General features: G+C 34.4%; 1 protein-coding gene across 4 annotated transcripts in view; it reads right to left on the bottom strand.

The window, feature by feature from the left end:
• lrp8 (low density lipoprotein receptor-related protein 8, apolipoprotein e receptor) overlaps nt 1–15268 on the bottom strand; it is a 292418-nt gene that overhangs the window by 59886 nt on the left and 217264 nt on the right. For all 4 annotated transcript variants that reach the window (XM_056460108.1, XM_056460109.1, XM_056460105.1 and 1 more), the window contains exons 8-9: nt 8220–8339; nt 7842–7967 (exon numbers count right to left, since the gene is read on the bottom strand). In XM_056460108.1, the coding sequence (XP_056316083.1) occupies nt 7842–7967; nt 8220–8339 (246 nt within the window). The remainder of the gene's footprint in view (nt 1–7841; nt 7968–8219; nt 8340–15268) is intronic.

Below are 15268 nucleotides of genomic sequence, written 5' to 3'. Positions count from 1 at the left end.
AGGCTCACATTAAGGCTAAATTACACGCCTCAGATCCATGCTCTACTGGCTCACGATGGCAGAATATTACTGGCCAATAGGAGAGCTGGAAGCATATGACATGTTTGAGGCTCTGTAGTATAATACAGCATTTTCACTTTTTCAATATAGTACTAATAGAAAGGCCAATAAAACCGTCCATTTGTGCTCCATTTACAACATTTTTAATTAATGTAAAGGTCCTGCTTGTTTGTAATTTTAAGAATTTTATTTAATTATTGATACTCTTGTTTTTGTGTGTGTGTGTGTGTTTTTTTAGTACTGTTACTATTAATTACTTTCTATTACCCTGGCATTATATGGTTTGTTCTAATGTCAAACAATATACATACACACAAACTCAGCGGCCACTTTATTAGGTACACCTATCCAACTGCTCGTTAAAGCAAATTTCTAATCAGCCAATCACATGGCAGCAACTCAATTCATTTAGGCATGTGGACATGGTCAAGACAATCTGCTGCAGTTCAAACTGAGCAACAGAATGGGAAGGAAATTTGATTTATGTGACTTTGAACATGGTTGTTGGTGCCAGATGGACTGGTCTGAGTATTTCAGAAACTGCTGATCTACTGGGATTTTCACGCACAACCATCTCTAGTGTTTACAGAGAATTGTCCGAAAAAGAGATAATATCCAGTGAGCGGCAGTTCTGTGTGCGCAAATACCTTGTTGATGTCAGAGGAGAATGGCCAGACTGGTTCCAGCTGATAGAAAGGCAACAGTAACTCAAATAAACACTCGTGACAACTGAGGTATGCAGAGGAGCATCTCTGAACACACAACACGTCTAACCTTGAGGATTATGGGCTACAGTAACAGAAGACCACACCGGGTGCCACTCCTGTCAGCTAAGAATAGGAAACTGAGGCTACAATCCACACAGGCTCATCAAAATTGGACAATAGAAGATTGGAAAAATGTTGCCTGCTCTGATGAGTCTCAATATCTGCTGTGAAATTCAGATGGTAGGGTCAACATTTGGCTTTAACAACATTAAAGCAAGGATCCATCTTGCCTTGTATCAACTGTTCAGGCTGGTGGTGGTGGTTTGTCACGGGGGCATGAATGAAATGAGTGAATGTGAAACTGCTGAACTGCAGCTGAAGTCACCCAAAATTATAGGAAACTCTTACATGAAAGCACTTCACGTAAACACCTTAATTATGTTATTGTCTATTAAGGCAACTAGATTACAGATGTCCATGTAAACACAGTCATTAGTGTCTTCGAAGTAAGTGAAAGATCCAGAAGGGCATCCTGCTGATTGATTCAGAAGGGCACTTTTTTGTCAGACGGCTCACCGGTCAGGTACACGTTCATGCTTAAATATCAAGGTGAAAATCATTATAGCTTGTGTAGAACAGACCCAGTTCCCAACCCAACTTTGAGAATAAATAAACAGCAATATTTTGTTTATCGCGCGATAAGAGTCTCGTGTTAACGCCGATAACGGCCCACTACTAATACACTAATATATATAACTAAACAGTGTAGTGCAGATACAATGGCTGTATTTGGAATGTCATGAATAAATAAATATGACACTAAAAGCACCAGTATACTGTAAGTAGTGGCAATAACGCATCATTCACTGAATCATTCATTTAAACAATGTGTTCAAAAATGTTGATTCATATAGTCTTTCTGAATGGCTCACTGAATCACTGACACTGACTTGATTTGTTCAAAACATGTATTCTGCTCTAGCTTTGCTTGAAACTTTGTTTATTTGGATGAAAAAAATCATATTTGTGTTTATGTCCACATAATATTTAGCCCTTTTACTTGCATGTGCTTGATATTACACTCAAAATTATCAAAATGTTTTTTTTTTCACGACAACTTAATTTTTTTATGTTCAAACTTAAATTTGCACATTAGCCTAATTCCTTCATGTTGTCCTGACATAAATTGTGTGGAAACCAGCATTTCTTAAAGTGTATTATATAATTTCCTGTAAATACAAAAAAAACCCAAATTGAACAGTGGCATGTTCGATAATTTTTTAAGCACCACATATAAAAGCTCTGTTTTGTTGTGTTTGCTTTTTGGTGCACTTGAAACATTAGAAAACCTGAATGTGAAGTCTGTGAAATTGGTTTGGTCATGTTTCGTTTTCCTAACAGGGTCACTGAACGCTCTCTTCACTCTCTTTTCATATCGCAAGTCATTATAGCTCATATTGGCACTCAAAGGTCATACTTTCAGTTACTATTGTGTCAGAAAAATGACTGTCATGCTGAGAAAACTGGAAACACTGCATAAAAGCACACCTCCTTCTCATCTTTAATGCGCCTCAGTCTGATATACTTATGAAAGGATTTTTTTTGTTTATTATACGTTTTGAAAGACATACCTGTGGCAAAAGCATCAAGCTATTAAAAATATTTAATAGCTTTTCTAGGCACACCAAAAAGGTGGAACGCTGAAGAAAAAGCATGAAGTGCATGATTTAAAACCCACAGATCACTGTAGCTTTTGAAAGAGAATTTAGAATGCCTGAAAAATGTCAATTCTCTAATCTTAATATAAATCTGCATCTGTAATCTTGAATGCTGAACTGTTATTCCATTTTATATCACAGAACAAACAGTCTAAATCAATCATGACAGACTATAAAAAAAAGACTCAGGCTATAAAAAGGCTACAGTTATCTACAGCTACAGTATGTATTTTCAGTGGAAACACATTAAGACAGAATTGGCATGCAAATAATAATTTTAAAGTGTTCTTTTGACCACAGACTGTTTTCTCAGATGTGGATTAGCATTAACATCATGTTAAAATGTTACTTTTTTGTCATCTGGAGCCATATTAATCTAGTTTTTTTAACTCTTGAAGTGACAAGATTTTGTTTACAAGATAAAACACAGGTCAAAAAAACTCTGACATCCCTAGATTCAATCCCCCCAAAACACCCCAAAAATACTCAAAAACTCTGTAAAACTGCCCATTTTAGGCTTTTATCCTAATTGTGCCATTTTGATAACTGCCCCACCAACAAAAAAATGTTGAATTGCATTTCTTAAGTCCTAATGTTGCTAGTTAACACACTCAATTCATTTTTTTTTCAACACATCCCATAATTTCTAAAATATCAACCATTTGGTAGAGTGTGATATGTCGATTTATGGTAAAAGTACCGGAATTAATACATATATAAAAAATCTGAAAATATCAAGTGTGTGACCAATTTATTTAAAAAAATTATACAAAATAAAACATTTTTGAATACTAAATCATCTTTATTTTTTGATGTATGCCGTAACATATTTCAGATTTTCATTTAACATGTTTTCTTGTTTGTTTGTTTTTTTACAATAAAACCAAAATCAAGTGTAGCAGTGCAACAGAATTATGTTTGATTTTCTTGTAAACCAACAATGCTGTGTGTGTAAGGCATTATTTACAACAGCCATTCTTTAAATGACTTTAAGAGTCATTATTTAAAACCGTCAAAACATGGTCAACCATTTGGTAGAGCAGGCAGTTAAAGGGTTAAAAATTAGGGCAGGGCTTCAAAAAAGGCGGAGCTACACATGCCCATGTGTCAGCATAGTGGCAGATTCAAAAACAAGACTACCAGCAGGCACACAACATCATAAGATGTTAATATTAGGTTAGATTTAGGTTCGATTTAGGTCATGACGTCGGGTGATGCCCCCTCTGTTGACATGTACAAAAAGAAAATGTCAATCAAACTGTTTCTGCAGACACTAGCTATGTTTCCATTCAAAATGTGAATAAAATTTCTGCGCAAAACTTAAATATCACATAAAAGACGTGCGAATAAAGCAGCGTATCCATCCAAAGAGTCAAAGAGAACAAAATCGTCACTTCCTGATTAACTGGCGCCAAATATGAAAAGTAAAAACAGAATTTAATACATTAGAAGAAGCTGCGTGAATCTTTTCTTCATTTAATAAATTACTCAGAAGCACCTCAGAAGACAATGCCGACACGCAATGAATGTGTGGTGGTGTTTGAAGGCGAGAGACGTGGAGCAGATGCTCTTGTCTATTCTGAAGGTAATTAATAATACTTAAAGGGTTACAGCATTTTGGAATGACCAAAACAACATTTCAGATGTTTTAAAATGCAGTCAGCCGTCTGGTTTGTCTATTCACACACATTTTCATCATCACATGATCTTTTATACTGTAACAAAGTCACGTGACTTTTTAATGCGCATACCTATCAAATAAAAAGTTTATCCTACTAATTTCCGCGTATATGTTTTTATGCGCATATTCAAAACTTATGCACATCTTGGCGTTTCTATTAACCTTTTTAATGCGCATAAAAATAAGTGGATGAAAGCACAGCTATTGTTTTTATAAAGTGTGATTATAAAAAATTTAATTTATACATTTTTACTATTACAAGCTGGTTATAGTCACAGACTGTTGCCAAATGATTATTATGTGTTCAAAACCCCTCATAAAAGTCCCCTTTAAATTCCCCTGGTTTCCCCCACAAGTCCAAAGACATGCGGTATAGGTGAATTGGGTAAGCTAAATTGTCCATAGTGTATGTGTTTGAATGGAAGTGTATGGGTGTTTCGCAGTAATTGGTTGCAGCTGAAAGGGCATCCGCTGCTTAAAACATATGCTGCATAAGTTGGTGGTTCATTCCGCTGTGGTGACCCCAGGTTAATAATGGGACTAAAGCAAAAAGAAAATGAATGAATGAATGAGTCACCAATGACCACTATTTCAGCTAAAAAATCTTCAATAATGTTCTACTGGAAAGCAAAAACACCTACGTCATGGATGAGGGTGAGTAAAATAGTCAATTTTCATTTTTTGGTAAACAGTCCCTTTAAAAGTAACTTTATAAAAAGATTCAGTAAGTTTTTGTTGTACTTATCAAACACACATAAACAGATATATCAGACTTGAATGCAATAACAACAGAATGCAATTCCTGAAGAGTGAAATGACTTCAGTAAGTTGTGAGTGTGCCATTTAGCCCGAGGGAACGGTTTTGCTCGCCAGCTTTACACACTGCACTTAATGACAGTGTTTCTCCAGCTGTCATCCAGCCTATCGGGAGAGCTGGAAACACACTGAAGTTTTATGCAGGCTGGTGAAGCAAATGAAGGACAATAAAGATGAGCTTCATTAGGTCCACAAACCCTCACCATTCCAAAAACATGCTATGCTGCAGCAATACCATATTCTTTATACGACAAACAAGGAGCCTGCAATAATAATTTACTTGCAAAATACAAAGCAGATCTGAGAAAAATACTTCAGTACATTAAATTCATACAATAGTTCGACAGAACTGGTTTGTAAACAAATAAGAAACAACGATTGGGTGTCTTAAAAAAACATTAAAGAACTATTTTCTTCCATCAAGGATTTAAATCTTACTTTAACAGCTTATAAGTTAAGGAAACGCTGCCACAATTAACTCAAAAACATCACTTTAGAATTAGTAACAGCTGAATGCAGAGTTGCTTAAAAATTTACAGTATAATACAACGTTATGAAACTCAGCCAAAAGTGTGCTCTAGAATAAATTTCAGAATAATGATGGCAAACATTGCCCATTAGACATAAACAAAACAAATTGTATTTCATACTTATAGAAACATGCATCAGAGTCAGTGATAGATTCCAGAGGAACTGGCCGAGGTAAAACCATTCTTGCTCGGTTCAAGAACACTGAACTTTTGCTGTTGTTTAGAGGTCATATGAGAACAAGATTACGTTCCATGAAGATATTTAATAAATTTGCTACTGTAAAAATATCAAAGCAAATTTCTGATTAGTAATATGAATTGATAAGGACATAATTTGGACAACTTTAAAGGCAATTTTCTCAATATTTCCATTTTTGTTGAACCCTCAGTTTCTGGTCTTTAATATAGTTGTTTCTCAGCCAGATATTGTCTTATCCTGATAAAGCACACATCAATGAAAAGTACATTTAGTTCAGGTTTCAGGTGATGTATAAATCTCAATTTAAAAAAATTAACATTTACTGGTTTTGTGGTACAGGTTCACATAATGTATAATGTATATGTATAAATAACTCACTCTTGAGCAAAACAAGTAGTTGGTTTGCTCCTCAGCCTCCTCTGATATTTGCTTATTTATAAATGATTTAGTACTGACAATGCACTCCACTGTAAGATTCTGCTCACCATTTTAATAATGCTGTCAGTGACAAAAAAAAGCTCTTTACCACAATAAAAATATATAAAGGCACAATAAATCAAAAATTTCTTTAGACAAACATGAAATCTATTAATTAAATAATCAAAAAATATATATTTCTGGTAAAATTCCTCTCAACATTAGAACGTGCAAAAAAATAAAGTAAAATAAAAAGAGAAAATTCTGTTTCAGAAACAGTGTTGCCAGATTGGGTGGTTTCCAGCCCAATTGAGTGGTTAGATATTTGATTGTGCGGGAAAATAATGGCTTAGGCGGGTTGACAAAACTTGGCCAGTTTAAAAAATTGTTTTGATTTTTTTTAACAAAACCTATTGTGTGCTCTTACTCTGTTCAGTTAGTAGTGACCAACGTGTAGCGCAAACTGCGTTAGCCCACCGGCAAGCAGGTGAAGGAAAGTTGTATCAAAATTTGACTCCCGGACAAATCTGACTGAATTGCAGCGCCTGCAGTTTATCATAAAAACTTTTATCCATAATTTTTGACAGCAAGAACGAACATAGAAGCTCTGCCTGATTGACAAGAGCACCTCAACGTGTTCAAAAGAATGTAAACACCAAATGGGATGAATTTATGCGTTTACGCCATTATACATCTACCTTAATCCATACTAGGAATCCATGTGTCCTGCTTCTGTTGTGTCAAACAAGTGATTGTTTCATGAGTTGCCATATGAATTTTTTTTAGGCTCACCAGATGTCCTGAAGACACATTGGAGCACATTAGCTAATTGAACTTCTTAAAACGAACAGACTGAAACTAACATCTAAAATACTTTATTTTAATTTACAGGATGTTTATTGCAGAGAATTTCCAAACAATTTCAATATCATCTTTAAACAAATAAATCTACAATATACAGGTGAATAGGTGTAATCTACAGAACAATAGGTATTGTGCAGTATTGTGATGTGATCAAGTTATGTTGTAATTTTACTATTGTGGTTCTGTGACTGCTCGTGTTGGTTGCTGTATGGTTAAACAAATATGACAACTAAAGTAACTGTCACGATCACCAGCGATCCAGCTAATTAAGATTGCTAACGGACAACAAATTTGCTGGTATACAAGTTCCAGTCACACACACACACCTGTTCCAGATCAAAACTGATTACACTCACACAGCTGGGAGCTGCTCAAAGACTGATTAGATGGACTTTAAAAACAGCACAGACACACACATCAGTGCTGAGCGTTGTTTTAACTGTGTGTAATATTACGATGCATTTTCCTTGCCTTGCCTTACATGTTAGAGACTTGCTTTGTTTGTTTGTTTATTCTTGTCTGCTGCCTGTCTTTGACCATTTGCTTGTTTACTGACTATGACTCTTGATTGCCCGTATATATCTGTTTGCTCCTGTGTTGACTGATGCCTGCCTGACTATTCTCTGCATAATAAATCGTGCATTTGGATCCGCACTCCTTTGTCAGCGTCCCACTTCACATTACAGTAACTAGGTTAATTTATCATTTAAATAATTATTCAAATATTTTGGCCGCTTTTTTGTGCTTTGGGCAGGTTTTGGAAAGATTTTGGGCTAGAAAAAGTCAGCTATATCTGGCAATACTATTCAGAAAAGTGATGGATGGAGATGTTAATGTATACTGTCTTACCCACTGCTTTACACGTCTTGGTAACCGGGTCCATCTCGTAGCCCTCGTAACACTCGCATTTGTAGTCGCCTTTGAGGTTGATACATATTTGACTGCAGGCCTCTGGGTTCTCGCATTCGTCTATGTCTGGCGAGGACCATCAGAAAAGCATTAGTAACAGAGCAGAGACACAGAGAACAGAGGCTTTTGTAGTGCAGTGTCCTCAGACAAGATAAATGATGCTTGCAAACGCCATCTGGGGATTTCACGACTATCAAAGTGATGACGCTGAGAGTAAACAAATCATAGATGCTCGAAATGTTGGCTCTTGGGAAAGTGGGTACAATGTAGGGCTGCGCAGCATCAAAATGTCAGTATGTGAAGCAATATTGATGTTACCTCCACAAGTCTTCTTGTCCAGGAGCTTGTAGCCTGAGGGGCATTGACACTCGAAGCCGATCTGCCGGTCTTTACATATGTGAGAGCAGCCACCATTGTTTATGGCACATTCATTCAGTCCTGTAATGGAGAAAAAATGACAAAAACAAGAAAGGTGGTGTCAAAGATCAGAGTGACTGGCAGAAACGTAACTGTACAAGCTCATGGCAAGCTGACACATCTGACTGTTAGACTGCTCTCATTCTCTAGACTAAACTTGAACACATTATGAAAAAATCAATCATGACAGACCAGGGAAAAAATTCTCTCAGACACAAACACGCACACTTTAGAGCTACGATAATTATTCTCTTTTTCTGGAGAGAACCACTAGAAACCGTCAGACTGAAACTTCACATTAGTGTTGGCATTGATGAAACTTTTTTAAAATAATAATAATAGGACAAAAACTGCATAAATTCTGTTTAAGAATTGGCATCTGGTTTGAGGTTAGCAACTTAAACTAAAGCACAAAATGACTGAAAATGTCAACTCTGTTAATGTCAACTCAATTAGTGGTTTAAAAAGTTTAACAATAATTTAATAAACAACAATTAGTAACTGAATTTAACGTTCTCAAATCGCATTTAAACATTTTGAATTATTAAATTCAAAGTGATGTTTTGACATTTTTATGGCATAAGAAAACCCCAAGAGTAAGTTTAACCACACTTCAGGTACCATATGCTAAAGGAGGGCTGAAATTTTTGATTTTAATATCTTGCATCACAGTTTCGCTCATTGTGGATCTAATTTATTTGTGCATCATTTCTGGACATTATTGTTTTTGTTTATTATTACCATCAACCATTGCAACTATCTTTATGTAACATCAAAATAAGAAATGTTTTGACAAAATTTGTGACAATTATAACATGTATTGGGGGTGGCTTGTATTTGTATTTTTTCATTGTTTTTTTTTTTTGGCTAATTGTAAAAAAAAAATGTCCTGATACTCTTTGTATTCTTACACTCTACAAAATGTTAAGTATATTTTGAAAAAAACATACTTATTAAAAAAAAGTAATGTTTTGACCTCAGGCTAAGATCGTTAAATGAGGCTGTGGGTAACATTGAAAAAGAAATAAAAATAAAAAAAATAAAAAAAAATTCTTGCACAGACTGTTTACTTCCCTTCATGTATTATCTGCAGCCACTGTCAATGTGACAGGAGCCACTGACTTACAACTAATAGATTTAGATTTATAGATTGATTACTTAAGTTTAAACAAAAGAATATGGGTGGTAATATTTCTTTCACTATTAGAATGTGCAAATGAATGAGCAGAATGTGCAAAAACAAAAAACAAAAAACAAGAAAACAATCAAACAATTCCCTAGGCTGAGCTTTTGGTTTGTGTGAAGACGTTTTGAGAAAGTGATAAGGTGAGTGGAATCTAACTGAAAGACTAGACTTAAATGCTTGAAAATCTGTAAGAGAGAGTGACAGAATAATATGGCAAAGGTCTCGCTGGTATTGCACTCCATAATTCTTCTCCGAGCAACAAACAGATATGGGCATTGGGTGAAGGTTGCCTCCATTAAAGATGACAGGAAGAATTCACATATATCACTCTTCAATTTCATATCTACAGTGTGCTTGCTTTTTCTGAGTTGAATGCAGGAAAAAAATAAAAATAAATAGCATACAGTTGAGAATTATTAGCCCCCTTTTGAATTTTATCTTTTTTAAATATTTCCCAAATGATGTTTAACAGAGCAAGGAAATTTTCACAGTATGTCTGATAATATTTTTTCTTCTGGAGAAAGTCTTTTTTTGTTTTATTTTGGCTAGAATAAAAGCAGTTTTAAATTTTTTAAAAAACATTTTAGGGTCAAAATTATTAGCTCTTTATAGTCTACAGAACAAACCATCATTACACAATAACTTGCCTAATTACCCTAAACTGCTTAGTTAACCTAATTAACCTAGTTAAGCCTTTAAATAGCACTTTAAGCTATTTAGAAGTGTCTTGAAAAATATCTAGTCAAATATTTTTTAGGGCGACGCAGTGGCGCAGTTGTGTCACAGCAAGAAGATCGCTGGTTTGAGCCTCGGCTGGGTCAGTTGGCATTTCTGTGTGGAGTTTGTATGCTCTCCCTGCGTTCGCGTGGGTTTCCTCCGGGTGCTCCGGTTTCCCTCACAAGTTCAAAGTACAGGTGAATTGGGAAAGCTAAATTGTCCGTAGTGTATGAGTGTGAATGAGTGTGTATGGATGTTTCCCAGAGATGGGATGCAGCTGGAAGGGCATCCGCTGCATAAAACATATGCTGGATAAGTTGGTGGTTCATTCCGCTGTGGCGATCCCAGATTAATAAAGGGACTAAGCCGAAAAGAAAATGAATGAATGAATGAATGAAAATATTGTGTACTGTCATCATGGCAAAGATAAAGTAAATCAGTTATTAGAAATGAGTTATTAAAACTATTATGTTTAGAAATGTGTTGGAAAAAAATTTCTCTCCGTTAAACAGAAATGGGGAAAAAAAATAGACAGGGGCCTAATAATTCTGACTTCAACTGTATATATGAATATATAAAGTTACTACAATAATCATAGAAAATTTTAATATTAATGTCTATTTTTAAAAAAACTTTCTACAATTGTTATTTAAACTGTTTTTGCACATGCTGAAACAGCAAATCATGACATTATGAATAGGTAATCGTGATAATAATAACTATAAAAAACAATATATATTAATAATAATAATAAAATATAAATAACGAAATAAACATAATTATTAAAGTATATGTTAAATTCTTGAGCCATCGATCAATTAATCTGACAAAAATAATTGAGAAAGTATGAATAATATAAAAGCTGAATAAAAATATGCTTTCTCTATATATTGAGTTATACATTATTATATTGATATTTTTAGTTTTAATTTAGTGAATAATAATAATAATAATAAAAATAAATAAATACACTCTAGAATTTTTTTAGAAACTATTATTACAACAAAATATTTGTTAAATTCTGTAGCTCATCATCATAATAATAGTAACAATGCAAAATACATAATGTAAAAAAATTATTAATAAATATTATCCCGAAGTTGTGAAATCATTTGAACAAATTAGAACAGAGTTTGATATTCCCTCTAAAAACCTTTTTAAATATCTTCAAAATCAGCATTTTATAGAGTCTCTATTAAAGCAAAACCAATTTCGTTTTAAATTATGCGAACTGGAAGAAACCATGCTGTCAGTACGTCCTTTTAAAGGGCTTATTTCTTAACTCCTTATTAGTTTACTCTTATTCCTTAGTTTATGATTCCTTGAAACCACTGTGAGAATGGGACCTAGGAATTCTGTTTAATCCTGAAAATTGGTCCAAGATCTGTGATGGTACTTTTCCAAAATGTACCTCAATTTCCATATGTGAACAAATTTGAAGTTTTTCCACTGAATTTATTTTACACATGTTCATCTGCATAAAATGTTCCCAGCCTGTACCGACCTTTGTTTTAAGTGCAAAACTTGTAAGGGCACATTTTTTCATGTATTTTGGTCCTGTGTTCACATCCAACCATTGTGGAGAGGGGTTCATTCTGCAATCCAGGAGATAATTGGAAAATGTTTTATTTCTCCCCCTCACTTTTTTCCTGAATGACATTCCTAAAGACCTTTTTAACTCATAGCTCAAACCTCTGTTTACAACTCTTACATTTCTAGCTAAGAATTGTATATTCCTAAAATGGTCTTCTTCTCAAATTCCAACTATTTCCATGTGGATTTCTCAGTTGTCAGTCTTTTTTTCCTTTGAAAAAATTAACCTATGACCTCAACCACAAACAGGACAAATTCAGGAGACTTAGAGACTCCAATCCTTTCTATATAAACTTTGACATTTTTATTTTAAGAGAGTTTTGGCTTCTTTTGATTAGTTTAGATTATTATTATTATTATTATTATCATCATCATCTTCTTTTTTTTAAACATACATTTGTACATTTTTATTTAATTTGCAGCGCTTGGGGATGGTTTGTTTGTTTGTCAGATTGCCTTTGGTTATTTTATTATTTGAAAATCCTTAATAAAAAATAAATACATAAATATATATTTTTGTAAATGTTGTCTATCATTCATAGTTTTATAATAATAATAATAATAATAATAATAATAATAATAATAATAATAATATAAATAATAATAATAGATAAACAAACAAACAAATAAATAATGTGTCTTGGTTTTCACACACTACACAAGGCCCACAAACCACCCAGACAGAGTAAAACAGACAGGTGAAGGAAGAAGGAGAGGAAAAGAAAAGGAGAAAGAGAACAATAGCTGATGGTAATGCTGAGGAGCAGCTGACAGCAGGAGATAGACGGGGGACAGAAACACCACGGGAAGTTCAAGCAAAATAGGGGAAAGAAACGATGAAAGAAGACAGGCTGAGAGAGGACGAAGGACAAAGCCTGTGGGTAAGAGAAATTCGGGGACGTTCTCCATATAGCAAGAAACAGCATTTTCTCTAGTCCACATATGATGCATGTATAACAAGAAAGGGATGCACTGGTGAACGCGACACAAGTGTAATCCCTGGCGCCGGGCCTAGTGCTTTAGCATGCATAGCTGCGGTGGCCCACTTGGAGTGGGCCCAGAATGCATTGGGCTCGGAGCATCAGGTGCCTGCACTAATCTCATCTGCTAGAGTGGAGGAAATGAATAGCATCCTGAAGAGCCTCAATGAGACGATGTGTTTCACATTAAATAGTGAACATAACCATGAGAACAGGGAGATCTGAGTGTTCAAAGGTGAGCTGAATGATCAAAGTGTTGGATTTTCCTAAATACCATATCCATCACATTACTATACAACCACAAGCTGCTAGAAAAGAATCTGAGCATTCGCTTAGCAACTTATTTTTTCTTAAGTGTGAAGGTTAAGTGTGTAATCTCTAAAGCTAACTTGCATAATTAACTTTTAGGTTTTAAATGTTATGAAGAAAAAAAAGATGGCTTTTACCTATGTGCAACTAACCACAGCACGGTTACTAGGTTACTCTGGGCAGTTTCTATTTGACTACCTGCAAGGTCACTAAATATGCCAATAAATACTGCAAGTCATGGTTTAAAGCATGGGTGCCTAAACATTTTCTTATGAAAGGCCAAAAACCAAACTTGATTGAAGGTGGTGAGCCGAAGTTAAATAAACTATTACATTAAAATTGCCATGGTAATTCCCTAATTAATTATTATTTAAAAATAAATTGAAATAATTATTTAATTGTATTAATAATTCTATGTTTTTTACATTTTATAATAAACTTCTGACAATAATAAAAAACCCATTTATAACACAATGCTGTTCAATGCTGAATACATTGAATACATCTGATTTGCTCTTCAAAGATCCTTAAATTTTTTTATCTGATTCATGTACCTTTATTTGAAACATTTCATTAGCTTTTTTGTTTCAATTAAACAAATGAACAAAAGGTTATGTTAAAAATGGAAATGACGAGCTCTGTTGATGGCATTGGCCCCAACCTTTGTATCACTCTCCCTCTCTTCTCATAGGATGGCGGGCCAAACCAAAGATTACCATGGGCCATCTTTGGCCAGCGGGCCCTAGTTTGAGCATCTCTGGTTTAATGTCAACTAAGGGAATGTCATCTAAGTGACTAAAAGCACAAATACTGGAGGTTGGTCAGTTTTCTTTGTAATGGGTTCCTCAAGGTTCTGTGTTAGCACTTCATTTATTTTCTATATTTACTTATGATTCCGGTTGTGAATTAAGTCCAGTTAAAATGCATTTACTATATACGCTGATCTCAAATTACTGTAAACAGCAACACACATTTAGGTTGTAATATTTTTTAACAATATTTGAACAATGGCTAACTATTTAATATCAATCTCAATTGCGAAAACCAACTGGAACTGCAAAAATAACTGCATCTTAAAAAAAGAAAATGTGATCAAATACTACCGCTTCTACCTCTGTCCAACTTATCGATGTGTATTTAGTAAATGTGTATATGTAAATAGTCATTCATAATTTTCTTTTCGACTTAGTCCCTTTAATAATCTGGGGTTGCCACAGCGGAATGAACCACCAAATGTAAATAGTAATATAATGATAATAAAATTAATAACAATAACAGTTTAAAACTAATGTTAAACACTAAAAATAGTTGCATTAGGTACTATAACAATAACAATTGTGTACATCGGTTTTCTCCATCTGCTATACAATACACAATACAATAATTAAGCCAGCAAGAATTTTTTTACAGTGCATGCAATAGATGTCCACCTTGAGTATATTAGAGGGCATTAAAAGATATCCACAACTGTTTTAAACATGTACAAAGACATTCTAAGTGATCATAACTTTTGGAGAGAAAATGCACTAATAATGGACAAGGATTAATATTTCAACAGTATGTATGGGTTAACATAAAAAAAAAATGCACTGACTTTTTCAGCTCCAGCTTATCACTGAAGAAAAAGTCCAGTTCCCCAGTGTGATGAAAGACAAGACCAGAGAAAGAGAAAAAAGCAGATCTATGGAAACCTGCTTTCTCTGAGGAGAGCATGCTGGGCACGTTCTCCTTGTATGATGGCACCCAAGGGAAGACGCTTGCTTTGATCATAATGATCGCTCTATGGCTTGTTGGCCCTTGATCAACAGAAGCCTACACTAATAAGCCAACACTGCCTATAAGCTCCAATTCTGGTCCAGAATCACTTTTCCCTCTCCAAATCCAGCATTACTAGTTAGAAAGAAAAAGCTGACCATAAATGACCTGCTCTGGGCAACTTCATTTGATACTCGCTTATGGAAAACAAATATCTTCATCTCTAAAAGTCTGTATTCATACAATTTCAAACAGTTTTACCTTTGGCCTCCCTTCATAAAACTAATCATACAGCAATTAATTATTTGTATTTTGTCCATATTTATTTGTAAAAAAACATTTTCTAAAACATGCTGTGTCCTAAATAAAAAAAAGTTAATTGCAAGTATTGCATTGTTTAGGCTTGACAT

The sequence above is a fragment of the Danio aesculapii genome, chromosome 6, assembly GCF_903798145.1.
Source record: "Danio aesculapii chromosome 6, fDanAes4.1, whole genome shotgun sequence".
Lineage (NCBI taxonomy): Eukaryota > Metazoa > Chordata > Actinopteri > Cypriniformes > Danionidae > Danio > Danio aesculapii.
This window is presented reverse-complemented; position numbering and strand designations above follow the sequence as displayed.